The sequence below is a fragment of the Nothobranchius furzeri genome, chromosome 2 (genome assembly GCF_043380555.1).
Source record: "Nothobranchius furzeri strain GRZ-AD chromosome 2, NfurGRZ-RIMD1, whole genome shotgun sequence".
NCBI lineage: Eukaryota > Metazoa > Chordata > Actinopteri > Cyprinodontiformes > Nothobranchiidae > Nothobranchius > Nothobranchius furzeri.
The window spans coordinates 11230646-11258317 of NC_091742.1; the positions used below are offsets into that span (position 1 = coordinate 11230646).

The window sequence follows — 27672 nt, forward strand, 5'->3', positions numbered from 1 at the left end:
CTTTTTTGTTTCTAAAATATTTAATTTAATGAATTAATTTATTTCAATTTTCATTATAACAGTAGTATCATTATACAAATACAGGTTATGAAATGGAACAATCGAAATAGGAATGGATTGAAGCTGATGCTTGTCCATCCCAAGTATCCTCGTGCTACATAGAAACAATTATGTAGGATAAAAAAATACAATAAAATACAAAGAAATATATAATAATAATAATAATAATAATAATAATAATAATAATAATAATAATAATATAGAAAATAAAGCTAAGGCATAAAAATAAAACATTTAGACCAATATAATGAAATAATGGAATGAAAACAAATGCTAAAAAATCACGGATAGTACATTTCTTTCGTCTTTTCAAGGATTTTTTTTTATTTTTTGTTGAGAAAATCCACATGAAATCAAAACGAAGAAAAAGAAAACCTAATAAGCATGAGTGTTGAAACGTTGTTTAAAAAAACTATTCAAGCATAGGTTGGCTGACAATGAAATTAACCAACGTTGCTTTTATTTTGTAGGCAAAATAGCTACTTCCTCTTTCTGCAGCTCGACTCCATGTAGCTAGCTAAAAACTTCCGGGGTCACTTCGTACATGCCACAGACATCAGCAGCAACCATTAGTTTAAAACCAGTAGATATTTTTACGCGTTTCCCTCATAATTAATCAAACAACCGGTTTCTTTCAGTTCATTTTTGTGCGTATTTTATATTCTGTAACATGGTGTTTTACTTCACAAGTGCCGGTGAGTTCAGCAGCTGCGGGTTTAGCTTGTAGCCTGTTAGCTTCAGCCTCCATAAAGCTGTAAAGTGTTTATTTACCAGATGGCGTTAGGGTGTCATACAAGTAACTGTCAGAATTTGGTTTCTCTTCAGTGGTGAACCCTCCATTCACGATCTATATGGGCAAAGACAAATATGAAAGTAAGGTGGCAAACCTTTTGATCTCACACCTCAAACTGTCATAAGAACTATAAATGATGCCAGATCAGTCTGACACGAGATTGTTTCTGTCTACAGATGAAGGTCTTATTAAATATGGCTGGCCTGAAGACATCTGGTACGCGTTCTATTGTGTTTTCTATTGTAAACTCATATTTAACTGGTGGTAACAAAGTCATTTATTATTTTAAGCTAAATTGTTTGCATATGCCTTTTCTCACTAGAAACATATTTCACTTATTTTACTATAGTGCACATCCACATCTCTAGAATACTACAATATAATAAAATGCACAAGTAAAACTTTCAATAAGTACATTTGTATATATTTAAGAAATCTCTAATTAACTTATTTTCCCACATGTTTACATCTGTCTCACTCTTCTTATGAAAGTTTCTGTCTCTCAGTTAAAATTAGATTTATTTTGTAATTATTTTATTATGATGTATTTTAGCTGATTACGTTTTACTATACTTATCCCCCTCTGTTTAGGTTTCATGTGGACAAACTCTCCTCAGCTCATGTTTATTTAAGAATGCCCAAGGTAAAAAAAAATAAAATAAAATACAGATTCACACAATTTGTCTTCATATTCTTTGATTTTAGCTGCAACTCTTTGTAGCTTGCAATTGTGATTATATTGAACTGATCAAACATGATGTTTAGCTGTTCATACTGAAAACAAGATGCTGAATAATCACTTATAAATGCAGTCAGGACATTGCAGGGTAAAAGTGAGTTTGACAGCCACATTAGCAGGTGTTTTATTCTTTTTGGTTCATTTTAGGGTAAAACCATTGATGATATTCCTCCAGAGGTGCTGATAGACTGTGCACAGCTGGTGAAAAACAACAGCATCCAGGGTAATTGAGGATAACCTGTTCATTCTGATACTTTTCCCACTTTTTCTGTTAGTGTTGTGTGTTTTCACGCAAAGCTTCATTGTGTTGTTTACATCAGGGTGTAAGATGAACAACATCAACGTGGTTTACACACCGTGGTCCAATTTAAAGAAAACAGGAGACATGGATGTGGGACAGATCGGCTTCTATCGACAGAAAGAGGTCAGCGGCTAAACGGCGTACCTTTCTTCTGCACGGTTGTAGATCCAAACCACCCACCAGCTTTCTTCGTCACGACCTAGTTGGTGTCTCTTGCAGGTGAAGGTTGTTGCAGTGGAGAAGAAGGTCAATGAGATCGTTAACCGCCTGGAGAAAACAAAAGAGGAGCGCTTCCCAGACCTGGCAGCAGAAAAGGAAGAGAGGGACCAGGAGGAAAGGAATGAAAAGAAAGCTCAACTCCAGGAGCAGAACAGGAGAGAAAAAGAGGAGCACAAGAAGAAAAAGGAGATGGAGGAGCTAAAGTGAGCTAAAGATTGGAGTTTGACTCAAACTTAGCTGCAACAAAATATGATCAAAGTTAACTTTTTCCATGTTTGTGTTTCCTCTAGGAGCTATTCCTCTCTGATGAAGGGTGAAAACATGAAAACTAACGAGGTAATGACAAAACAAAAAAAGCTCTAACTCACATCAAGGAGAGGATCAGAGAGTAAGAAAAAGTCTAAAAGCACTTGTTGAACTTTTGTAACGTCCCTGCAGGATGGCTACGATTCAGACGACTTCATGTGAGAGGGAGAGGTAGACATGGAGCCAGGATGCCCACTGCTGCTTTTGCCTGCATCTTCTCAGGCGTTAAAATCAAGAACTGAACAAATAAATGGATTCCTTTTGCTTTTGGACACTGGGAGCAAAAAGCAAATCGCTGATCAACGATGCAGTATCTCGTGGTTCTGAACTACTTTGGAAATGAGCTGGGTGATTTCTCCATCATGAGAGGACACTGTAGACAAAGCACAGCTCAATAAACGTCATTTTGGGTGACAAAAATCTGAAACCATCAGTAATGAGATTGGGTGTCTGTTTTGAATCATTCCATTGCCTCTGTCAGCAAAATCCATGATTACTTTTCTTCTCTTTCAAGTTAGGATAGAGACTTTTGCAGAACTGCTGAAAGCGCAGCACAACCTGAAAACTGGGATGTTTCTCTGCTCGCTAAACGTATTCTCCAACTTTTAAAACTGCATATTTTGCGCCAAACTCTTGTAATCTATTGTGGATTAGCGCTCTTGCTGCAAGATGAACACATGATGCAGGGGGAGGCATAATGTTTATGTATTTAGCAGATGCTTTTGTCCAAAGCGACTTACAAGTGATAATCGGCTTATTGCCCTTGAGGCTAACAACAACAACTAATAACAGCTGAAGCTGCAAAAGTTTTCTTCCTTTTACAATTTCCATGTCTGGTTTTATTGAACACAAGTCGGTGTGTTAATTGACAGTTTTTGGGTTTTTTATTTTTATTTTTTTATTTTTGCTCAGCACAGGACAATGATCACTCTCCATAGCAAGTTGGCTTGACACCTCCCACCCACCAGCCACTGCAGCCAAGTCTGCAGAAGCAAACGTCAAGTCCAACACTGACGAGCAGAGACCATCCCCCCTAAACCAAGTATGACTGCCATCATTCAGTACCACCAACCCAGACCCGTCCAACATATCCTCCAACACCCTGCCATTCCCACTAGTACGACCCCCCCCCCCCAGCTCACTATGCGCATTAAAGTCCTCCACCCATAAAACAGACGAAGAACCTCCGAACATCAGACCCCTAAGAGTCAGGCCGTTCAATGCCCCACTAGGGACCGTCCACGGTACAGCATCCTGCCACCGCCCCTTCAGTGCTGCCTGCTGCCTCTCAAGCTGCCCTGGGGAGTGATGAGGCTCAGGTGAGACACTAATGGCAAGTTCAGGTAAACCATGATCACATTTTATCCCACATAAACATTATACCTACAAGTTATTACATCTTTTAGGGAGCTAACGTTGGACCTGATGGGACTGCTGGGTGGTCTTGCCGCTTACCTGGTAGATCTCCATGAGGTTTCTCACCTCACCGAGCTCCAGGTGAATGAGGTCATCCAGCTGTGCAAAGGTCTCCCTGAAGAGGACAAGGATCTGGTTGACAGTTTTAAGTCTGAAGTGACGCCAGACGTGGAGAGTGTCGAGCGTAGTTTGAGTGACCGTCCTGGGGGGCCAGCTCAGTGGCCCGGCTCCAGTCGCTTGTTTCAGGCCTTGTGCGTAAGGCTTTGCACAAGACGACCTCCGAGAAGGCTGGAGTTTCCACCCACAGGTGGTCTAAAATCCTTATGGACTACCATCACATCCGGGACTTAGTCTTCAGCTGTCCAAGGGTCACAGCGGAGACAACGATCCAACTCTCTGAGCAAAATCAGCAGACGCTCATTTAATGGTAGGTCTGATGCATTATTTAACTCAAATTGACTGAATAGTTCCCTGAAACATGCATATCAAACACAAATGATCTTCTCAGGTTTCAGCGGTGGCAGGAGACTCAAGAGAGGAGCATCCCTTCTTGGAATGGCTCCAACCAACCCAGATCCAGAGGTACCTGGCAAGTTTTCATCACCAAAGGTGAAACTGGAGCCCCTTCCATCATCTTCTGATGAATCTATCTGTCCTCCCTCCAAATCTCTGCTCCTGTATACCAATACACTCTGAGGAACAGACGCCGACAGGCTCTTGAGGAGGAGAGAGGTGTCCACAAGAGAAAATGTGTAAGTCAGGTCACCTACAATACCTGCATCCAGTGTGGGCGGCCACACACCAAAGAGTTTGGCCATAGTAGGTGTGGCGGCAGAACTGAGAGCTGCTAAATAAGTTTTGTTCTGCTTGCAAATGTTGTGCATGCTGTTTTCCTGACGTTTGCTTGTATGCGTGGGTGTGCATTTGAAATACCGGTTCTTTTGAATTCTTGAAATGTTTATTTCAATTCTTTTTTATTTTTCACCCTGTATTCAGATGGTTCATTAAGTCTGGTCAGACCAAAGACTCAGCCTGTGCATCATCAAAGATCTCCTAATTCAATAGTTAGAACTATTATAAAGTTAAAACACACTATTATAAATAAATGACAGATAGTATATGCAAATTATCACAGAGTACTGCAAGGCAGCTCCTGTGTCACTCAGTGCTCCTGGGACTGAGTAGCTCATCATTAAAGAAAATGAAAAAATAATGAAACCTGTCTACAGCACTATTAGACGCCCATCTCTACAGTTTTATCAGCAAATAAAGTTGATTTTGGTGTGACTTAGAGGAATAATCGAGCATAAACATTCATAACATCCTCTTTTAAATAGTATGAGGATAATAATGCAGAATGAAAAATTATTGGGGCCCAGAGTTCCTTTGTTTTTTATTATTATTTACATAAGCAGTTGAGATCAAACCAACAGTATGGTTGCAGACCCGGCGGCCAAACCCTCCCACCACTAGGGGGCGAAAAAGATGGCGTGATGTGGGTGAATCTTTTATACGTGATTATAAAGCTTGTTGTTTTAATAGCATCAGAGTTTTACACTACAGTGTTGTCTGTCTGTTTAAAACCCTCACTGCAATTTTAAAGTCTACTGGTTTAGTCTGTGATCGGTGAACCAGTACGGTTTAGTTTGAGTTATCTCCAGTCTGAGAGTGAATATATTTACTAAAATAATCATTGTTGCTGTAAAATCACGTTTTAAAAGCCGGTTCTAAGCTTTATGGTACCGATTCTCGAGGTTCTGCTTTTATTTGACTTAACTAAACAAAATAAACCACGTCCTTCGAGCCGGATTCGAACCAGCGACCTAAGGATTTCGGTGTCAACTCTACAGTCCTCCGCTCTACCAACTGAGCTATCGAAGGCGTTAATACCACGGCGAAAATAATCAGTCACAGCTCTCTTAAATGGTGGAGGAAAAATGCGTGTCATTTATCCTCGTTTTATAGAAATGTAACTTCTGACCTTATTCAATAAAAATGAAACTGAGTAATTATTCTACATGATAATTTTGGTTAACAAGTACAGATGTCCTAGCCTGGCAAGCCAGACTAAATAAATGTATCATTCTTTGCAAAGCAAGAATTTGGTCTAGTTTACTAGGATACAGATGTCCTACAGAGAACACTTCCAGTACAACAAATGGGATTTATGTCTTTATTATAAATGATTTACATTACAAATTAAGACATTTGATGCTGCCTAATCCATCAAAGAGCTGTTAGTGAATCAGCTGGTTGGGTGAAAGATGAACAGAGCTGAATATGATCAATTCTGACATAAATCACTTCCTGTAGCTCAGACATCAGAAATGAAAGAACCAAATAAAAGCAAAAGACAGGGGGAAAAATACAGAGTTTATTTGATCTTGGTTAATCTTCCAAGATGAGATGGTTCCTGGTGACGGGTTTGAGGTTGGTGAAAGCTGAGTGAGACAAAGTGGTCCTGATGATGGAGGTCTTCAGTGGCTCAGTCGTTTTCTCTTCCTTGTTCTTTACAAAGAGTTTTTTTTTATTATTTTAACTATCTTTAAATAAAAATCGGGTTATAAATCTACAAACCTGAATTTTCTATAAATTACATTACCATACTGCTAAATAAACCCCTGAAACCTGCTGTAAAAAATCAAGGAGAGAAAATTAGACCTCCACATCCAGCAGGGATGAAGATCGGTAGAAACATCTATACAACAGCAAACTGATTAATAAAAATTAGCAAAAGAAAAAAATAAGAAGTCCATTTGAAGTTTGCTTTAATCTGACCCGTGACCAATCATGCTTCAGAGGAGCCCTCACACTGAAAGGCAGCCTCCCATTGGGCCAGAGTGTGTATGTACAGCATCTACCTGCACACACACTGTGTGTATTATATTGCATGTGTGACTGAGTCAGTGTGTGTTGTGTTATCCAGCTCGCGTCAGCAGCTCCTGAGCCCACGTTTTGATGGCCGAAGTCGTGTGCTGGAGCAGCTGCCACGTTGAGTTTGTGAAGGCCACGGCGTGGCCCTGAAGACACGACACCGACACCTCCCCGCTGGAGCAGAGACAAGAGGACAGTGAGCAATACTCGTTTTAATCAACAGTAACTTTCCACCATGTCAACATCTACTCATAACTGGTTGAACTGGTTTAGGATGCATTTTAATACCACATGAAAACATTATTCTGCGGCTACACCTTCACAAAAACAAGCTAAAGCTGGTTTAGGTACTGACTTGCAGGAGTCCTGCAGGTTGGTCCATGCTTGGTGTAGCAGCTCGGATATGTGCGTCACAGCTGGTAGGATATAGTTGTGATGGATGAAGATGAGGAGCTCTTTTAAATAAGCCAACACCTGGAACACACTCTCCGGAGTGTTGGTGTTCACCTGGAGAAAAAAGGCAAAGTCCAACCTAATGTCAGCAGGTTTTAACTGATGAAGTATTCTTGAAGGACTCCATGATCACCGTACCCATTCTATAAGCAGAGGTGTTGTTTCTTTAACCCAGAGGATAAACTTTGTGGTATTTTCAGACATGAAGACTGCCGCTGCTTTAGTCTTTTCTGCACCTTGCTCCAGGAGCGGCCCCAACACCCGCACACACTCCGAGTAATAATGAGGAGTGTTTTTCTCCAACCAGCTGCAGAGGAAACAACGTCTCAGTCACCAGAACAGAAACCGGACAGGAAGGTGTCACACGACACGCCGTACCCGAGTCCCTGCGTTGAATAGACCGTTATCTTGCTCCAGGCCTGCTGGGACACAGACGTGATCCCCGTGGAGCGCAGATACATGGCTGTGGTGGAATCTGAAAACAAACATCACTTTGTTGTAAATATGAAAACGAGTGTTCCAGAGAAGAAAACTGCACCAAGTCAGACCTGCGACTGAGCCGTGAGATCTGATGTCATGAGCGATGAAGCCGGCGGCGAACACCAGCAGAACCATAAGCAGTTTGGACCAGGGGAACCCGTAACCACGCATCTTCACCTGAAGATTCTAGAAAGAAAAGGAGACATTTTTTTGCTGTTGTGTTACAGACTCATGCCGGACTAGAAGAGGACCTAAAGGTGATTTTCTGACCTGACACAGTGTATTACACTCCTGAAGGTCTCGAGACTCATTCGTGTCCCTCATCTCTTCATTGGTCACTCTAAAAGACTGGATCGTCTCCTCCAGGTTTTTCCGCACCTATAGGAAGAAAAAACAGAACTCAGAAACCTAAAAGATGAGCCAAAAAGCCTTCAAACCTCAGGTTTATGAAGCTTCGTTTACTAAATCAAACCTTTGGCGGGAGCGAGTTCCATGAGTTCAGTAAGTGGTTCAAGAGCAGACTGGGAAGAAAGATGAGTTCCAGTTAGTTTTGTCATTAAGCACCTTTGATGTGGCGTTTTAAAGAAAGGTGAGAACTTCCACCTGGACTGTGGCAAGTGTTTGGTGTAAAGCTGCCTCCACACTCCAAGACTCTGAACATCCACACATAAACACTCCGTCATACTGCTGAGCAGCTGCAACAAACAACAACCTTTAACTCAAACGCTTCAAACAACCGTGTTCCTCAGATCTAAAGGTGTGCCCTCACCTCTCTCTTCATATCGTCGGGGCAGTGCGGCGTGGCTCTGGACAGAAAAGACGGCAGGTACGTGTGCAACGTGCTCTCGGGTTTGGCTCCGAAGGCCAGGACCTTCAGTCGGGGATACAAACGCCTCAGCTGCTCCTGTAAACTGTCGCGAAAGTTCAGAACCGTGTACCGTATTTTCCGGACTATAAGTCACATTCTTTTTCATAGTCTGGCTGGTCCTGCGACTTATATACCAAATTATGTATACCGCGCTGCTGCGGGCCGGCTCCGGACCAGGAATGAGCTCCCCTGCCCCGCTGGGAGGGTTTTAAACACCGCCATCCTCTGCTGGAAACCATGGCGTGCTGCTGCGCCCTGGTTGTTTATTCTGTTATTGTTACCAGTACTTGTCTTGCAATGTGAAACGCTTGGTCTCAGATTTTGTAAGAAAAATAATAAAATTTCCCCCCAAAATGTGACTTACAGTCCAGCGCGACTTGTTTTTTTTTTTCTTCTTCATTATACATTTTATGGCTGGTGTGACTTATACTCCGGAATATACGGTAGTCGTATGTGTAGTAGGCTAATTCAGACAGTTAGAATAACTACTGAAGTGAGCATCAGGGTTTGCATGAGTTTGCATTTACCTGGGTGACAGGGCATTCTTGGGCATGAAGGCAAAATCAAGCAGAGGGAAAAACTCTTTAGGACCCATGATGCCAAATCCCTTTGTCAGGTTTGTATGAAGTCTGAGGTAAAAAAAAATATATATATATACAAACACTGTAAAGTAAAGAATGCACAATGTTTAACAGTACCAGCAGGATGTTTATGTTCCAGCAGCTCACCATTAAATAGTGATGAGAGAAAACTATTCCAACATGGAAACAAATGCAACGTGACAGAAACCAAAACTATAACCACATTCCTCTCTGGCAGACTTACAGAAGAAGTCTCTCTAGATAGGCGATGGCGTATGAAGACAAGGACTTGACTCCCAGCACAGGAAGCATGATGCCCAGCCACACTGCAGCAGAAAAATTAAACATACTCAGAAGCTTCTGGTGAATTTTTAATAAACGAAAACTCTCAAACAGAGATATTCAATTCCGGTCCTGGAGAGCCGGTATCCAGCACGTTTTGGTTTTAATTGCTTCAACACACCTGATTTCAATTAGTACGTGATTAACAGGCTTCTGCAGAGCCTGATGAGCTGCAGCACAAGTGATTCAACCACTGAATCTAGTGTGCTGGAGCAGAGAAACCACTAAAACGTGCTGGAGACCAGAATTAAATAGCATTGCTCTAGAATAACTACTTTAATGTGAATGAGTCACATCTAATCCTCTCAAACGTGTCTGAATGAGTCAGTTGTAGTTTTCCTCCCCAGCAGAGAGACAGGCGGTCTTTAAATAACCTTATTTTCCAGATGAAGATTGCACCATCTTCCAGGAATATTCATCCTTTCATAAAGACGAGTCAGTTTCTGCTCTGATGTGACCTGTTCCCCAGTGAACCCGGACCAGAATCCCACCTCGTTGGGAAAATGGGACAAAGGCAACACGGGCCCAGTCCCAATACTTGCACTGCGCCCGGCGGTCTTCAGCAAAATGTACTTGGAGGAAGTGGTCAGTAAGGCTTTGAGTGCGTGGTACACAAGTGTGCAAATAATTGCCAAATTGAGAAAGGAAGCATTGCGTCATCGATCGCAACGCATGCCGGGATGCTGGTCAATGTGGTACTTTTTTTCTAAAACCTTTAACAACTTTCAAACAAGCAACCAACCAAACAATTCTTTGAAATAAATTTACATTCTTTGCTGCTTTGTCAAACATTCAGAGCATCAACTATTCATCCTAAAATGAACTAATTTCATTAGAAAATACATATTTTCAGAACAAGAACTTGAGCCTTTTCTCACACAGCAATAGATTGTGGGTAATACCCTAAGTGCGGATCAAGGGTACAAAAGGGGCGAAATTAACTTCCACACTTGTGAATCGGGACACCCTACTACACACTCACACCCCTGGTCGGGATCGCGCAATTGAAGGGTGCAAGGGTGGAAGTGCAAGTATTGGGATTGGGCCACATGTCTGAACTAGGGCTAAAACGAATCATCAAGTGATTAGATTCATTAAATTCCTTGATTAATTTTTTTTACTGATTCAAAGCTTTGTTAAATGTGCGCACCACAGTCTGAACACATTTTACTGGTGCACAATGTTATAATCTAGGTGCTGTGGAGGTAAATCGGGGGTCCAGCAAAGACAGAAGCCATTGTAAAAGGCAGAAAAGGACTAAACTACAGGTAGATTGGCAAATGCTAAGCTAGCGCGTAGCACACTCACAAATCACGATCAAGTGGAGTTCAGAAAAAACGTGATGGTTGTGAATTACTAAACTCCAGGAGCAGAAGGAAAATCCCCACCATCCGCTTTATTTGTGGATCTCTGCTGCTGCAGCGGCTACCTGGAGTCTGCAGTTGTTGCTACTGAGCATTAGCGAGTCTGCTCCACACACCGCAGAAGTCTACAGCAAGCCGTTGTAGCATGTAGTTCAAAAACGCTTCTATATTTGAAAACAATTTGGACTGGATTATGTTGCCAACCCGTACATCATAAAATAGATATGCCACCATTACGTTGTTACTAGTAGAAATTAAAATGTTATTATAATTTCCAGTAGATTACTACTGAACATGTTACTGAAATAATTTAACTACTGATCATGTGGATCAGTAGACCTCTCCCTGGGCTGCCACCTTACCGTGGTGGAGGGGTTTGAGTGTCCCAATGATCCTAGGAGCTAAGTTGTCTGAGGCTTTCTGCCTCTGGTAGGGTCACCCATGGCAAACAGGTCCTAGGTGAGGGATCAGACAAAGAGCAGCCCGAAAACCTCTTATGATGAATTATATAAATGGAAACCGTGTTCCCTCGCCTCGACATGGGTCACTGGGGCCTCCCTCTGGAGACAGGCCTGGAGGTGGGGCACGTTGGCGAGCGCCTGGTGGCCTGGCTTTCACCCATGGAGCCCAGCCGGGCACAGCTCGAAGAGGAAACGTGGGTCCCCCTTCCCATGGAGCTGACGGGTACCGGCAGTCCAAGCGAAACGTGGCTCGAGTGGTCGGGGAGTTCTGAGAGACCATGGAGCAAGACTTCCGTACGGCTTCGAGGAGATTCTGGTCCACCATCCGGCGCCTCAGGGGGAAAGCAGTGCGCTACCAACACCATCTATAATGGGGATGGTGTGCTGCTGACCTCTACTCAGGACGTTGTGGATCGGTGGGCAGAATACTTCGAAGACCTCCTCAATCCCACTGACACGTCTTCCAGTGAGGAAGCAGAGTCTGGGGATTTTGGGTTGGCCTCTCAAATCTCTGGTGCTGAGGTCACTGAGGTGGTTAAAAAGCTCCTCTGTGGCAAGGCTCCAGGGATGGATGAGATCTGCCCAGAGTTCCTTAAGGCTCTGGATGTTGTGGGGCTGTGTTGGCTGACACGGCTCTGCAATATCGCGTGGAAATCGGGGGCAGTCCCACTGGACTGGCAGACCGGGGTGGTGGTTCCCTTATTTAAAAAGGGGGACCGCAGAGTGTGTTCCAACTACAGGGGGATCACACTCCTGAACCTTCCTGATAAGGTCTATTCAGGGGTTCTGGAGACAAGGGTCCGTCGGATTGTTGAACCTCAGATTCAGGGGGAGCTATGTGGTTTTCGTCCTGGCCGTGGAACGCTGGACCAGCTCTATACCCTTAGTGGGAACCTGGAGGGTGAGTGGGATTTTGCCCAACCAGTCTACATGTGTTTTGTGGATTTGGAGAAGGCGTTTGACCGCGTCCCTCGGGGGCCCTGTGGGGGGTACTCCGGGAGTATGGGGTACCAGGCCCTCTGATACGGGCTGTTAGGTCCCCGTATGACCTGTGTCAGAGCTTGGTCTGCATTGCCGGCAGTAAATCGGGTTCGTTCCCAGTGAGAGTTGGACTCCGCCAAGGCTGCGCTTTGTCACAGATTCTGTTCATAACCTTTATGGACAGGATTTCTAGGTGCAGCAAAGGTGTGGAGGGCATCCGTTTTGGTGGCCTGAGGATCAGGAATCTGCTTTTTGCAGATGATGTGGTCCTGTTGGCTTCATCAGAACATGATCTTCAGCTTTCGCTGGAGCGGTTTGCAGCCGAGTGTGAGGCAGCTGGGATGAGAATCAGTTCCTCTAAATCTGAGAACATGGTCTTGATTCGGAAAAGGGTAGAATGCCTTCTCCGGGTCAGGGATGAGGTCCTGCCCCAAGTGGAGGAGTTTAAGTATCTCGGGGTCTTGTTCTCGAGTGAGGGAAAACTGGAGCGTGAGATCGATAGGCAGATTGGTGCTGCATCTGCAGTGATGCGGGCGTTGTACCGGTCTGTCGTGGTGAAGAGAGAGCTGAGTCAGAAGGCGAAGCTCTCGATTTACTGATCGATCTACGTTCCTACCCTCACCTATGGTCATGAGCTTTGGGTAGTGACCGAAAGAACGAGATCGTGGATACAAGCGGCCGAAATGAGTTTTCTCCTAAGAGTGGCTGGACTCTCCCTTAGAGATAGGGTGAGAAGCTCGGTCATCTGGGAGGGGCTTGGAGTAGACCCGCTGCTCCTCCATATCGAGAGGAGCCAGTTGAGGTGGCTCGGGCATCTGGCCAAGATGCCTCCTGGAAGCCTCCCTGGTGAGGTTTTCCGGGCACGTCCAACCGGGAGGAGACCTAAAGGTAGACCCAGGACAGACCAGTACTGGTGGAGGGACTATGTCTCTCACCTGGCCAGGGAACACCTTGGGATTCCCCAGGAGGAGCTGGCCCAAGTGGCTGGGGAGAGGGAAGTCTGGCCCCCCGACCCGACTCCGGATAAGCGGATGAAAATGGATGGATGGATGATCATGTGAATATATTTAGATATATTTATTAACATTTTAGTCTAAACATAAGTCAAATGTTGTTCCATAAATATTTATTAACTGTAAATATCAGCTGGGAAAGAGGGAACTAGACAACAATTTAATACATATTGTTGATCCTTTTATCTTTTTGTTGTTTGATTTTTTTTTATCATTTTAGCGGCAGACCACAGTCTCGTTTCACTTGAACCGTTGTCAAACAGAATACTCGATTAATCGATGGACGATTCAACAGAGTACTCAAATACTAAAATATTCGATAGCGGGGGCAGCACTAATCTGAACATCTATAAAATGTTGGATGACTACCTCGTAGTCCCTGGCTGAGGTCGTGGAACCCGGCCTGACCCAGAGCCCACATGATGGTCAAACATTTCACAGGACGGTTCTGAACGGACCGCAACAACTCCAAATACTAGAGCAGAAAACAGAAATAATTAGGTTTGAAGCAGAAAGAGGAAGTGCAGCCATGTTTCTGCAGGATTTACCTCTGGCAGGTTCTGGGTGGCTATCTTGGGTTTGTCCTGTAGGATCGCCTGAATGCAAACTCTGTATCCGTGAAGAGGTTCTCCTGAAACAAGAATAAGCTTCTTTGTACTCGTCAAACTTTGATTTCTCCGGCTTTTTTACTCGACATACCACAAACGACGCATAAAAAAATAAAGTACTGCTCTGATCACACAAAACATGGCTCATTTTCTCTTAACTCTACTAGGGTTGTCACGGTGTGATTTAACCTCACGGTTATTGTGACCAAAATTATCACGGTTTTCGGTATTATCGCGGTACTTTTTAAAATGTGTTACATTTTCAGACAACTAAATAAACCCTGTATATCAGGAAAATAATGTCCTCAGTTTGTGTCTAAATTTAGCCTAAAATGTGTTATTTTGTAATTATGTTGTTTATTTGTTTACATTTGTCCCCTTTAGTCTTTAAAATACCAATATTTGCCCATAACTTCTTATTTTTAGTCTGACTGATGTCATCATTTTAAAAATATTAGATCAGATGATACTCAGTACTCAAGTAGCCTTCTAATCAGATACTTTTTTACCCTTACTTGAGTAATAAACCCTATATCACGAAAATATCGTCCTCGGTTTGTGTCCTTCCAGTGAGCTTTGCAGATGTGGGAAAATGTCATCAGGCAGTAATCATTGTTAAATTCATAATTATTCTCGGAGAGAGACCAACTCTTATCTGCCCCTGGGAGCCCCATAATGCATAGCGTCATTTCAACATGGGAGTGTCCGTGACACGGTTTATATGCAGGTAGCGGCGCTGCGGCTGCTTTATATAGCGACTCGTTTCATTCTCCCTCAACCCAAATCCTCGGATCACGCATTTTAGCTAAAACGCTAACGTTAGCTTGCCTTGCGTTGATTGTAGAGTTGTGGGTGATGGTCACGCAGATGTGTCATGAGATTTGAAGCATTGCTGCCTTTCACAGACACTTTTTCTGCACATGCTGCAAACAGGATAGCCGTCTTCTATCAGCTGTCCCTCGGCATTCTTCAAATATCCAAAAAATGCCCGTACTTCCCACTTTGTCTTCTTTGAGGGATAATAAATGTCCTGAGTGCTGACGTCTCCTCCTTTGGCCATTATTTCAGCTTTAGCTTCAAGAAAGTTTTGGTTGTAAACAACAAAGTGCGCATGTGCCACAGGCAACTTCAGCAGATGATAAGGTGGCTGGTAAGGGTCACCGCACCTACACCGCAGCCATGGTAATCCACCGAGATAATATATATTTTTAAAAACAATACGGTTATTATTATTGTCAACTTCTTTACCGGGGTTTACCGCTACGCCGGTTACCATGACAACCCTAAACTCTACAATCATTCAAACAAGCCGAACATTTATGTGTTAAAAAAGCTTCTATTCAAATAATTGTGAGAACGAGGCGGACCTCAGGAGCGACAACCACAAAAACAAGACCCCTCCCTTTCAGATGTACCCGGCTGTCTGTCCAGCTCCCTGAGCATCGTGTAGACACAGAAGTCGAAGAAATCTGGCAGAATATTGCTGCTTCGTCCGATGAGGCCTTTCATAACGCCCCTCAGCTCTTTTCCTGTAAGGCAGTATGGGTAGTCTGGAATTTAAAACAGAAACTGTTATAACTCTGAATGTAAAACGTTTCACTACCCAGGAACATTGTGAGTTTAGCCGACCATAAGTGTAGCTGCTGAGTGTGGGCTCCACGTCTGGCGCCGTCAGTTTAAGGTTGAGGTATCCTGCGAGGTCTTTGACCCAGACGGAAGGGTTTTCTGGGAAAAGGGACTGACTGCGAGCCAACTGCTGCTTCAGATCACCAACGTCCAACTAAAAACGGATCAGAACAAAAAACATAATGGAGAAAATGTCAAGATGCAGCTTTGTTTCAGGTTGTTTTGTGGGAATTTAAAGCTTTGAAAGTCTGTTACATAAATTTGACATAATCTGAGATTTTACAGCAATAAAAGGGCTGCTTGAACCAGATTTGTTGTTGACGGTTTAATTAGAGGAAACTGAAACTCACAGCTTTGAAGGCTTCTTCCAGAGTCCTGTAACTCGTAGGCGTGACTGTATTGCTTGTGTTGGATTTCTTGGATGTTTTGCTTGACGAGGGTTTCTTGCTCTGAGGATCAGCTGCTGGTGGAACCTGCTCTTTGTTCTTCTTCTTTGCAGTTTTCTCCAAACTTTCAAAGAGAGTCTCCGACATCTTGAGGGGTGCTGAGGGAAAACAAGACAGCAGTGGTTAAATAAATCTGGTGAAACGCAGAAGAGTCGTTTTTTCTTCTATCCTCCCTTTGCCCAGACACTCGAGTCACTGGATGGGACTAGAAACGTCTCTTTTTGGGTGGCTGGTTTCAGACTCGACCCTCCCATCTGCCCTCCCTTTGAGAGTTACGCAACAGCCTTTTAGCATCACAAAACCCTTCAAGAGAATTTATGGAATAAAAATGTTAAAGTTAGTAGCAGCAGAAGAAATATTGCACTAAAGACGTGCACAAAAATTTTAAAAAGCGTATTTAAAAACTGTAAGGAATATCACCAGCAGTTCCAGCACAAAGTTGCTTCTCACCTAAATGTTTCACTTCGGCTCACAAACCAGAACAGGTAATCGTAAAATAGAGAGTAGTGAGGAGAACACTTGCAGAAGTGAATGTGCGCTCCTTTTCTGGCTCGAGAACAAAGCTGGAAACGTTTAGGAAAAGCAGAAGGCTCTGAGCACAAGTGACACAAATCAGAACTATATGACACACATGCGGTGATAAACGCTCCGCCACAGTAGACGATGAAAGACAACAGTTGCCAAGAAGTGTGGTGTGTGTGTGCTCAGACAACAGGATGGCGGTGGGGTGAAATCTGAGGAGCCGTTTCGTGCTCACGTGGCCTCGTCAAAAGAGGCGACTCAAAAAAATGGTTGCAAGAAGTGAATTCCAAAAGTTATTGTGTCTAAAAAAAGCGTTTCATAATTGAACAGAAACTATCACGCCTTTTCCATAAATGGGACTAGAAATGGACTAAAATTAATTAGACCCATCAACACATCAGCTAGCATTAGCCAGATGTTTAACATCTGTTTATCACTTAAACGCATCCTATCTCACTTTGTTGAGACAAGTCATGACGTGTTTTTATTTTATTGTAGAAGATACAAAAACCTTCGAGCGTGAGAGTGGATGAACAATTAAAATTTAGAAAAACCCACAACTCCGCATGAGAAGTCTCCTGATCAGGAGCTGCAGGCCTTCTTTAACCACTCTGGCAAACGTCTGGTTGGTTGGGGTGATATTCTGATGGTTTAGTGTTAATGTGAGTTGGTAGCAGCAATGTAAACATATTTAACAAGGTGTTTTTGCCAAGCAGAAAGATGCATTTGTTAGTGTTTTAGGGCTAAAGCGTAACAGTGCCTTGCTAGTGACAGAACCCTTAATGTTCGGGTTTATCAGCCAGACTTTGAACATGAAGATTCACTGATCAATGCATGAACAAATCTATGTATGGACAAAATTATTGTTATGCCTTATCATGGACTGGGGCAAGGTGGTTTGTGACAGAAAAGAGGTGCTTTGCTAATCCAGATGTCTGAAGCAGAGTCCGTGCAAATTGGGTTTTATAGAAATGCATTCTGGACCTGTATCATACTCTGTTAGTGTGTTTTGCCATGTTTACTTGCTTTTTCTTCTCAAAACACCATCACAAGGTGTGTGTGTGTGTGTGTGTGTGTGTGTGTGTGTGTGTGTGTGTGTGTGTGTGCGTGCGTGCGTGCGTGCGTGCGTGTGCGCGCGCGCGCGTGTGTGGAAAGGATGTAAAGTGTGTTATCAGGAAAGCACGAGAAAATGCTAGCAACTCAAAACATTGTAAATAATGGTTTTTGTCAATATGTTTTCGGCTGAAGTTTTAAATACAGATTTCTATGATCATGGTATGATGCCAGCTACTTTCACACTCTAATCATGTTTTAAAAAAAGATTTGCTAAAGTATTTTGTGCTGAAGATGAACAAATAACACATTTCCGGGTCTTCAGTGGATACAGGAGCAATAGGTCATCAGACTGCGCACAAACAAATATGTGAATAATCCATTTCTTTTAGCAGTGTTGCGTTGTTTATTAAAACATCAGCTTCAGAAAACATGGATTTGGTCAGTTTGGTTATTAAATGAAACAGAAAAAATGACGGTAATGATCACTTGGTTATAGCTAAAATAAAGTTAAAACTAAAATAAAGCTGCTAACGCATGTTTCAGATAGTGCTGACTGTCTAACAGAGCATGAGAAGATGCTAATGTGCTAACTGCTTATTATGCCACATTATCTCCAGTATCCGACGGGAGAGTAAACCACTGAGCGGTGATTAATTTGTAGTTATTGTGTTTCCGAGTATGGTACATCACAACACTTCTGAATTTATTCAGATACAACAGACTGTTAGAGTAATTTAAAGGGTCGCTATGCTAGCTTGTCGAATCAGATGACAGCACTCGGTTAGCAGCTGTCGGTAGATACGGAGGAAAAGTTTTATTTAAATATAATATTCAGAGTTTTGAGCACAAATCGCAAATATATTTTTAGTTCTAAACTTGAACCGTGTGGCCGCCGTTAGTAGCGGCTCCAGCAGGCCGTGTTCACTTACTTCTGGACGGTTGATTCGATTCTCCCAGAGCTTTCCTTCCGCCGCCGCCGCCGCCGCCGCCGCCGGACTTCTCCGTCTTCCCTCCCGCTGAATTACTTTTCTTCCCTTTCTTCACTACCTCCCACTTCCCAGCTGAGCCGTTATTTGAGGCCATGTCTCAGGTCCAGATGAGCTGGTGTTGTTTCTGCAGGGCTACCGTGACTTCCTGGCTGCTCGCTGCTTCTACTGTAAAACGCTCCTTCTCCTCAGTTCGGCAGTCCGCGTGCCACGTCTGTCTCTTTGTCGGCATGACGTCAGCGTGATGCGTTTAAAGTTAATTTAAAATCAGACAAATTCAGAGTATTCATTCGTTCACACGCCACAACGACAAAATTATCTTTAAAAAAATCGTCTGTATTCTTGTGAAATGAATTTTCTAGGTAAATAATACCATGACTACAAATAGGATGTGTTAAGTCTCAAAATAAGAAAACTGATTAATCAAACGTCCTCTTTTTATAAACGTATTGCTATGTGATAATTTACGCAAGTATAAATCGTTTCAGTAGAGCTCATCTTAGCAAACTGAACTCAGACCTGATGCAGCAACTATTCCGTTATAACATGATTTTGGGGTTAAAACTGCATTATTTAGTTGGTTTTAATAATTTGTAACTAAGAGTTTATTTTCTTCATACAATTAATTAAATTCTCAGGCACTGTTTAATCATGGAGTTCCTCAGGGTCCATACCTGGGATCAATGTTTTCCTTTATATAAGCATCCCCTGGGACCCGCTTTCTGGCATAGCTGTATGTCAGTACATGTGTGAGATGCATAAAGAAGCTCCAAATAGATAAAGGTACAGCAGTATCATGGCAAACAGAAATCAATGGAAAAGTTTGTTACTTTTTCTTGAAACCTCAGAGTTTTATTTCATTCCAGCAGTGACTCCAAATGATGCATGTTCATCACATGGCTACCATGTTAACAGACAGTCAGATAATGCCTGAGGGTTTCTTCTCTCTGACTTCTCCAACTAAGGTCATCCATGCTCAATCAAACCTTCATTTCCTTGGCAGCCGCTGTGATGTGTTAATGCTTTACAACCCATGAAAACTTAAATGCAGCAACAGAGAAGTAATGATAGCAGCTAAAACGTTTCACTAAGTTAATACAGTCAAACATTAGTATTTAGTAGTGTTTGTCTGCAGTGTTTGTTCATTACAACAATTTATAGCTTCATATTTGTCTCATAAATCCATTTTTCACTGACGCCTTTGACTTGGCTACTGAGGAGTTCAATGCAAATAAAAAAGGAAACATACTTTTTTAAAAGCAAAATTACAAAATATAAAATTGCATCTTCCTGTATCTTTCTGGCAGCAGCCAGTCACTGCATGTTGGCATTTTGGATCATTTCAGTCAATTCTTTTTGCTACATTTAGTGCAAGACCTTCAATGTCTCCAAACCTTAAACCCTTTATTTCAGAAACTGTACAGAGCAAATCAGGATACATAAATAAAAAACATAAATACACCATGTTGTCACCTCAGCACGCTGTCAGAACCATTTCACATGCCAACAGTCTCTTGTGGGACAACTAGGTGGATAAAAACACATCTGTGATTTTTTTCTTTCTTCCTCAGGGCACTGACTCACTTTAAGCATGCCCATGTATGCAGTTCAGAGTCTGTGATATGTCTGTGGGTGAAATGTTCTCTTTCCATCATAAGATCAAAATATATCCTTTCTGCAGGCCTGGCTCCTAAAAGACTAAACACTTTCTATAACCTCAACTTGTACAATCAGGACAAAATGTATAAAAACAATCACACTAAGTGTTAAACTTCGCATGGCCTAATGTATAAACTCTGGAGTAACCCCCTGAAGCACGTTTGTGCGTCTGTGTGATCGCTGATTAGAGCACACGCTGTGAGAAAGCCTCACAGAGACAGTTTCACAGTACTGCTGGCTCCAGTGTGGCCTCTCTTTAATCTCAAATCTGTTCATTTTGAACTCTCTGACAGACCAACAGACTGAACTTGTCCTGCAGTGCTGCTGTCCCCTCTGTTAACAGGTTAGAATTTGTCAAGTAAGCCAGGCCACACTGCTCGGCCCTAGTCCAGACACATCTGGATAAAAGTCCTTTCAAAATAAGAGTCCGGGAAGCTAGACTGTACAACAAAGTCATCAAGAGTGTGTACAGCCAAAGATGAGGTGGAAAAGGTCAGGGGAGGTTGTAAAAAGTTACTTAAAAGGGGCAAAAGAAAGGGTAAAATGACATATTTGTCTGAATAAAGTAAGACAGATGAAGGATGGTGGTGAAAACAGGAAGCTTTCAGAATTCTTCCTGGTCTCCTGCTCCTTCGTCAATTTCTTCATCTTCTGGTGGCGCAAATCCTTCCTGTAAGTGACAGTTTGTGTCAGAGTTCAGGCTGTTTAGGATATTTTTCCTGATTTAACCAGAATTAAGGATCTAAACCTATGCGTGAGTGTGTGTGTGTGTGTGTGTGTGTGTGTGTTTGGGGGCTGCAGTTACCTCTGTAGCGTACAGTATGTCGATTATTTTGCCAAGGACTGAGCTGTTCTCGTTCTCCTGGCAGATGAGCTCAATGTCTCTCAGCTTTCCGAAGTAGAAGTCCCTCTCTTTCTCCAGTCCATCTATTGTCAGTTTCATGTCCAAAATCTGCAACACGGCACACAGAAAAAGGCTGAACAACAGAGAAAGAAACACAGTAAACTGCCACTTGGCTTCACTCCTGAAACTTTGCACCATATAAACACACATAGCACTAAGAGGTTATGATTTGTTTATATGTAAAGCTGCACCTGTTCAGCCCATGAAGCAGAAAAGAGAACGTTTGGCCCAAAAGTGACTCAAAGAGAGATCACATGATGACTACGCAGGCCAGATGAGCGGTATACCTGCTGGTTAAGTTCTACAAGCTCTGCGTCTCCTCCGTTTCGGGTCATGGGGGTGTTCCTGCGAGGTGTCGGGGCGTTGATCTGCCTCTGTGGAGGTGGAACAGTCTTTGGTGCTGTGGGAGACGTTCTCATGGGAGCTAAAATGCAGACGAACATGTGTTTATGTTTCTAAAGAAGATTGGTTTGCAGCCATTAATGCCAGAACCAAATGCTGAGCCAGTGTCTGTGTGGGTTAAAGGTCATTATGATACAGGACAAGTGTATGCACAACATTACAAAGGTTTTATATTATTGCACATATGGCTGTTGAGTTGGTTATTTATTCTAAACCCTTTAAAACATGGAACGCTTCTTCACTTTGCCCATTCAAGTTTTAAAAACGTGTCACAAAGCTGATCTGCAAGGCTGAAAAATCTGATTAGCAGCACCTAAACCTTAATGAGCGTGGCTTGAAGAATTGATGATCACATTTTCTCACCAGTCTCCCAACTCTGTGGATTTGCTGATCAGACAGAAGCAACAGAACTAGCACAAACATGCTCACAGCATTCAGGATTGTTCTTCATCTTAATGATTTGTAAAAGCTATTAGTGCATCATTTTTTACTTTAATAAAATAATTAATAAAAAACAAGCCACTCGGCTAGCAGAAAACACACACACACACCCACACTCCAGATGCAGGTGATGTTACCTGAGCGGGAGGATCTTTTAGGTTTAGGATGAATGAATTCACCTGAGTTAGAGGTGAGGGATGTGATTGCATGAAGAGGTGAGAATCAGTTAAAGAAGCAATGAACAGTTTCTAATTCTAACACACACACACACACACACACACACACACACACACACACACACACACACACACACACACACACACACACACACACACACACACACACACACACACACACACACACACACACACACACACACACACACACACACACACACACACACACGAGTTTTGTACCTGGGTTAGATGGTGGTGGCGTTCCTTCCTGACCCTGTCGCATCAGCAGAGGGTCGTATTCTTTCCCATCATAGTTGGCATCAAAAAACCTTTTAAACCACTGAAGAAACTCAAAGTTGTCCTGGAACTTTCCCTTCACCAGCCTCTCCACGGCGATGATCTGAGAAGGGGGAGTGGAACATTTTGTGGTGCTAAACTGTAAATGGCCTGCATTTGATACAGCGCCTTTTAGAGTTCTAGAACCCCCCAAGGCACTTTTACAACACAATGAGTCATTCACCCATGCTTGCACATATTCACTTCCTAGCAATGATGAGCTACAATGTAGCCACAGCTGCCCTGGGGCACACTGACGGAGACGAGGCCTGCCGTACACAGGCACCATCGGTCCCTCCGACCACCACCAGCAGGCAAGGCAGGTTAAGTGTCTTGCCCAAGGACACAACAGCAGCATCCTCTGCCCTCTGATTACTTGACAACCTGCTCTGAGCTCATGCTGCTAAACTGTGTCGATGTCTGTAAACAAATATGGCTCCTCCTGACAAAATCAGTGATGTTCCTGCTGTTAGATTCAGATGCATCCGCATGTCACACAGCTGTAAAATAGGTCATCTGCAGACTTTTCATACTAAATTAACAGGATCAAGTACTTGCTGACTGAAGTTGGCTCACTCTCACCTTGTCCACATTCATTCTCTTGAACGCAGCCTGTAAAACCTTGAAGTTGTGGATGTATTCGTGCTCCAGCTTAGCATTAAATTTGACCTTTTTCAACAATATGCACCCTGGAAACAGCATGTCCATGAACTGGCAGTAAGCAGCACCTACGGCACAAATGGGAGAGGCGTTCGTCAAAACGTATTTGTCTATTTGGAAATCGGCTGGATGGCCGGTACTGATGCGTGGTTACCTGTACAGAGCTGCTCTATCTTTGTGTAGGTGAGCTGTAGAGAGTCGTTCACCCACGCCAGCATGTCATGACGACTCAGGTTGTCAGCTGTCATAGAAGTAGAGTAGACATTCACCGCCATCCTCCTACTTCACACACACACACACACACACACACACACACACACACACACACACACACACACACACACACACAGAGAGAGAGAGAGAGAGAGAGAAAATTAGCAACATTCTAATAGTTTGACAAACTTAGACAAATGATCTAAGTTATGTAAAAGTTTGCTTAGGATAGGATCAAATTTTGCTCTTAGAAACCTAAACATGTAATTAGAAATACTGGAATCTTGTGAAAAGTCAAAACTTTTGACCGTTTCCGATCGTTTTTTTGTTTTTTAGTAACTATAATAAGAGAATGAGACAAAACTCTAAACACAAACAGAAACTTGCACAACAAAGTGATCATAAATACATCAAAGTCCCACACACACCTTACTCACCTGTGCTGGGGGTGTGTTTGTGTGTTCTGTTGAGAACCAGGTTGTGCTAAGCCACCTTAAATAAAGACCTGGAAGGATAAAAGTTCATCTGATTAAGGTCTGGCAGATTTAATCATCAATAATCAATCATTTACTGAGTGACAGAGAAGGGTGTTTCAACACATTACTTCCACCTTGTGGTGATAATTATGCATTGCTATAAGATTTGAAAAAAGACAGAAAAAACAAATTCTGAGTGTTTTATTATACATGTTGTTTTAAATTCAGGTATTATTTAATCCATCCATATTTTAAGTTGCATTGTTTGATCAATAAAAAGCCAACATTTGCTGTATTTTAACAAAACAGATAATTCAATCCTCACATTTGCTCAGAAATGTGTCAAATTAATTATTTTAATCAAAATTTATCCTGTTCTGTTGCTTTGGTGTTCACATCACTATCTCTACCTATTTTTTCCAGTGAAACTTGTTGCAGACAACTAGTTTACTCATGGGCCCCTAATCTCTGGCTCAGTTAATCCCTTTAGCTCGGGTGTTTAACATGCTCTCACAGTCCGGCCGGCGCAGATCATCAGTATTTGTCAAACAAGAATCTAAAACCAGTGCAGCATGAAAGCGCCACTCTGAAAGCCCCAGATAAGAAAAATCCCAACAATACTGAAACATTTCCTGTGAAGTGACACAATCCAAAGTCAACAGAATACAGCACAACAATCACTTCCTGACTGCAGAATGTCACAAGGATGACACAAAATTAGATTGTGAATTTTACTCGGGAATCGGTCGCTGGTTTCAGTTTCAGAGCAGAAAAAGAATGCAAAATGTCCAAAAATACCAGATCACACTTTTAGTTTGAAACCAGCAACACATTATTTGTTTTTATGTTTTTCTCTGTGACCTTCTCATTCAAAAAGCATAGTGATATTAGCAGATACATCCAGGTCTGAGTGACCTGTTCACAGAACTATGACAATGCTAAGATTTTGCATTTAATTTTATTTATTTATTTTTACCAGCAAAGCTTATACTAAACTATATCAGCAATAAAATGCAAAAACCTCAAATTATAAAATATTCAGGCAAAAATAGCTCAAATTTTCTAGTTTTAACCTTTAAAATTAGGCAATATCCTCAATCAGATTATTGTGTAAAATAGTTAATGAAATGCTTTTGAATTCTGAAGTGTTATTTTGAGTTTTATTATGTATGTCTATTGTCCTACGGGGATACCCAAGTAAAATACTGAATTTATATATTTTTACAGAAAAATCTTAATTATCTGCACAAACACAACAATAAGAAATCATATTGACAAATAATAGAATACGCAGAATTATATTATCTGTTATTTAAATATTTCTGAAAATCAGCAGCTTCTTGATGTCTACGTGAGTTTAACTGAGTTGTGTGTTGCTAACAAACACACTTCTGAATATTTACACAGAACAAAAGAATACTTGTTTTGGTCGACTTATTAAATAGAAAAGATATAATTAAAAATATGCTTAAGAGTGATTTATTCCTAAGGATGCTTTAATAACAAGCTGATAGTGCGTGTAAAGCGCTTTGGAGTCCTCTGACAGGTCATTTATCATTTAAAACAATAACTGAGATTTGGTGCCAGCGGATATTCGAGCACATTTAATCCCGGGAGAGTTGGACCGGTGCTGTCGGAAATTTGTAGCCGGTGTCGGACGGTCTCACCGCTTAGTGGGCTCTCTTTTAAAGGGTGACGCTACTGTCGTTAAACGGACCGACTGACACCGCTGTATTAAGCTAGCTCCGGGCTAACTCCACGGCTACCGCCGCTAACCGAGCCCGGATAGCTCCGAGCTGCCATTAACCCATTTAAAGGCGTTGCGGGTGTTTTAATTAACAGACATTAGAGTCCGTGAACTGGGAATTTCTATTTCAGGTGTGAGACGAGGTTTTCTATCCCAGCCTACCCTTACCTTACCCCCCTCTGGAGGCCTTTTTGATAATAGACACGCACTCTGCCAATGAAAGAAACCCCGTCTCCAGCGGGACGGGACAAGTATTTATCTAAGGCATAAATCAGACCTGCGGTCAGATACTTCACTTTGCCTAAAAATATATAGTCTTTAGAAATAAAACAAAGTTGAACCAATATCACTCACTGAGACAAATGCTGTGCCTTTCTCTGCCGTCCCGTTGTTTCTGTTGAGCTTTTCGTTGCTAACCGACTGTTCCCACCTAAGCTGCTGGCAATGCGCATGCGCACGGCAGTAGCAGGTTCCTGCAGCAGATCCAGAGAAACTGGTGCTCTGCAGCAGCCATGATGGGGATGAACTAAAATTCAAATATATTCAAAAATACGTCTGTATAACTGTCCTTGCTCAGCCATCATAACAGGAAATGTAAATAAAAGCACAGCAGTACCAATATAACTTTGTCTTTAGTTTTTGAAACACAAAACCTGTCTATTCCAATCGATTTCTCCATGTTTAGAATATCTGTCACTGAAATCTCCATCTGGAGGAAATATAATTTACGCGATGCATTTGTTAATAGGTCAAGGGAAAATGACTCAAAAATAATCAATCTTTTTATGTTGTTCTTCGTTTATTTGCTGTTATTCTTGTGGTAAGAAACAAGCAACCACTTACAGATACAACAGGTTCACTTTCCAACACAACAAGAGTCTACACACAAAATCATCGAGCAGTCACAGTGCCTTCAACAAAACAAATAAACACCCAACAATAAAATAACCTTGTCCTAGAAAAAAGCACCAGTTTTTATGAATCTGTGGGATATCGGAGACTTTAGCCTCTCTGAGTGTTGCTCTCCATGCATTAACAGTGTGGCACAGGTGATTCCCAATGGCACATTTATTCATTCAACAAAAAGAAAATAAACATTTCAAAATATATATAGTACCAGACAAAAATACATGTTCATGTATAATATAACACTGGTTGGCAGGAGTGAGATGTCACCAAGAGGTGAGAGGATCTGTGGTTTTCTTCAGCCTTCAGTGTGTGCAGCTCAGTCTTCCTGCACCGTGGAGAAACACCGCTCTAACAAGATCCGATGCTGCTGAAATCTAGAGGTTTCTTTGCTCTGAAACTGGTTGTCTTAAAAGTTATCTGTTGGCGATGCAATGCTTTTACAACAATGACTGATCCTATTTTTTAAATAGTAGAGATAAGAATTAACACATGGATCCTGTTGAGACTTGATGTGGAAGCAGCTCTAACAGGACACAGGTCATTTGTTTGTGTCATAAAGCAACACTGAAAGGTAAATAAACAAAAGCTTAGTCAAATAAGTGATGGAAAATCTATTCCAGTTTTAACCTTAAATTGTTAGCAACCACAGCTCTTTCGCTATAAGCACTGATGTATTTGCGACATTGGTCCCTGTGACTAAGGGGATAATGATGACTATACATCGATGTTTAATAGAATAATTTATGTTTAAAAACCTGTTTAAAACAGGCCGAATAAAAAGGCATCAGTCTGGTTTAATCTTTAGGGAAACAAGGCTTTTGTGTTTATTGTTTTCCAGTAATCTCTGGAATGAGGAGAATGCATTCCTCCTCTATTGATGTGAATCACAATAACCCTTACTGTCTTGATTTGGGTTAGCAGAAAAAGACTACAGCAGAAGCCTTCCCCCATGACAACAGTGAACATTAAGTCATGCCTTTATTTGCCCTGTGAGGTTTTTAAACCCACAGATAGGATGATGAGGATGCAGACATTTAGCTTTAGTGAAATCATAACTGAGACTAAACCTCAGATTCCAGAAAAGCCAAGAGCTCGCTACGTTTCAGGTCAGGCAGGGTGTTCATAGGATCTGTGTCAGAGTCAAGACGGAGCTCTACGATCACATGGTGTTCGAAGCAGTTGGATTTCATCACCACACCACCGTTGGTCCGCTGGAAACCAAACCCCTCTCTCTCAGTGTCGCGGCAGGAAGTA

The 27672-nt window shown here is 42.2% G+C and overlaps 4 protein-coding genes and 1 non-coding gene across 6 annotated transcripts; 2 read left to right on the forward strand and 3 right to left on the reverse strand.

The window, feature by feature from the left end:
• The first annotated feature begins 572 nt into the window (after positions 1-572).
• Positions 573-2860, forward strand: ccdc25 (coiled-coil domain containing 25). Its single transcript, XM_015947600.3, has 9 exons — positions 573-755; positions 886-933; positions 1030-1069; positions 1445-1496; positions 1740-1815; positions 1913-2016; positions 2113-2315; positions 2403-2448; positions 2551-2860. Exons 1-9 carry the CDS (start codon positions 731-733, stop codon positions 2578-2580), a joined length of 624 nt encoding a protein of 207 aa, XP_015803086.3. The 5' UTR covers positions 573-730; the 3' UTR covers positions 2581-2860.
• On the forward strand, positions 2724-4472 carry LOC139061886 (uncharacterized). Its single transcript, XM_070541811.1, has 5 exons — positions 2724-2793; positions 2900-2990; positions 3594-3737; positions 3825-4261; positions 4343-4472. Exons 1-4 carry the CDS (start codon positions 2724-2726, stop codon positions 4183-4185), a joined length of 666 nt encoding a protein of 221 aa, XP_070397912.1. The 3' UTR covers positions 4186-4261; positions 4343-4472.
• A 1157-nt stretch (positions 4473-5629) lies between these two features.
• On the reverse strand, positions 5630-5715 carry trnay-gua (transfer RNA tyrosine (anticodon GUA)). Its single transcript is given in 2 exon segments — positions 5630-5665; positions 5679-5715. It is a non-coding gene; the product is annotated as a tRNA-Tyr (tRNA).
• Positions 5716-5993: 278 nt separating this feature from the next.
• Positions 5994-18715, reverse strand: tmem214 (transmembrane protein 214). The gene is made up of 17 exons (XM_015947601.3): positions 18439-18715; positions 15836-16029; positions 15489-15639; positions 15275-15409; positions 13800-13882; positions 13621-13726; positions 9335-9416; positions 9037-9138; positions 8411-8552; positions 8245-8336; positions 8114-8162; positions 7912-8019; positions 7710-7827; positions 7540-7636; positions 7300-7468; positions 7064-7215; positions 5994-6882 (listed from the first exon to the last, which is right to left on the reverse strand). The coding sequence occupies exons 1-17, from the start codon at positions 18590-18592 to the stop codon at positions 6753-6755; spliced, it is 2064 nt and encodes a 687-aa protein (XP_015803087.3). The 5' UTR covers positions 18593-18715; the 3' UTR covers positions 5994-6752.
• A 1405-nt stretch (positions 18716-20120) lies between these two features.
• LOC107377774 (microtubule-associated protein RP/EB family member 3) lies at positions 20121-25976 on the reverse strand. 2 transcript variants are annotated; one of them, XM_015947603.3, is made up of 8 exons: positions 25864-25976; positions 23724-23791; positions 23228-23352; positions 22996-23141; positions 22318-22477; positions 21346-21482; positions 20960-21106; positions 20121-20824 (listed from the first exon to the last, which is right to left on the reverse strand). In XM_015947603.3, exons 3-8 carry the CDS (start codon positions 23346-23348, stop codon positions 20759-20761), a joined length of 777 nt encoding a protein of 258 aa, XP_015803089.1. In that variant the 5' UTR covers positions 23349-23352; positions 23724-23791; positions 25864-25976; the 3' UTR covers positions 20121-20758. The 2 variants fall into 2 exon arrangements, with proteins under 2 accessions (XP_015803089.1, XP_015803088.1); XM_015947602.3 differs by having other exon boundaries at positions 23228-23355.
• Between the last annotated feature and the right edge of the window lie 1696 nt (positions 25977-27672).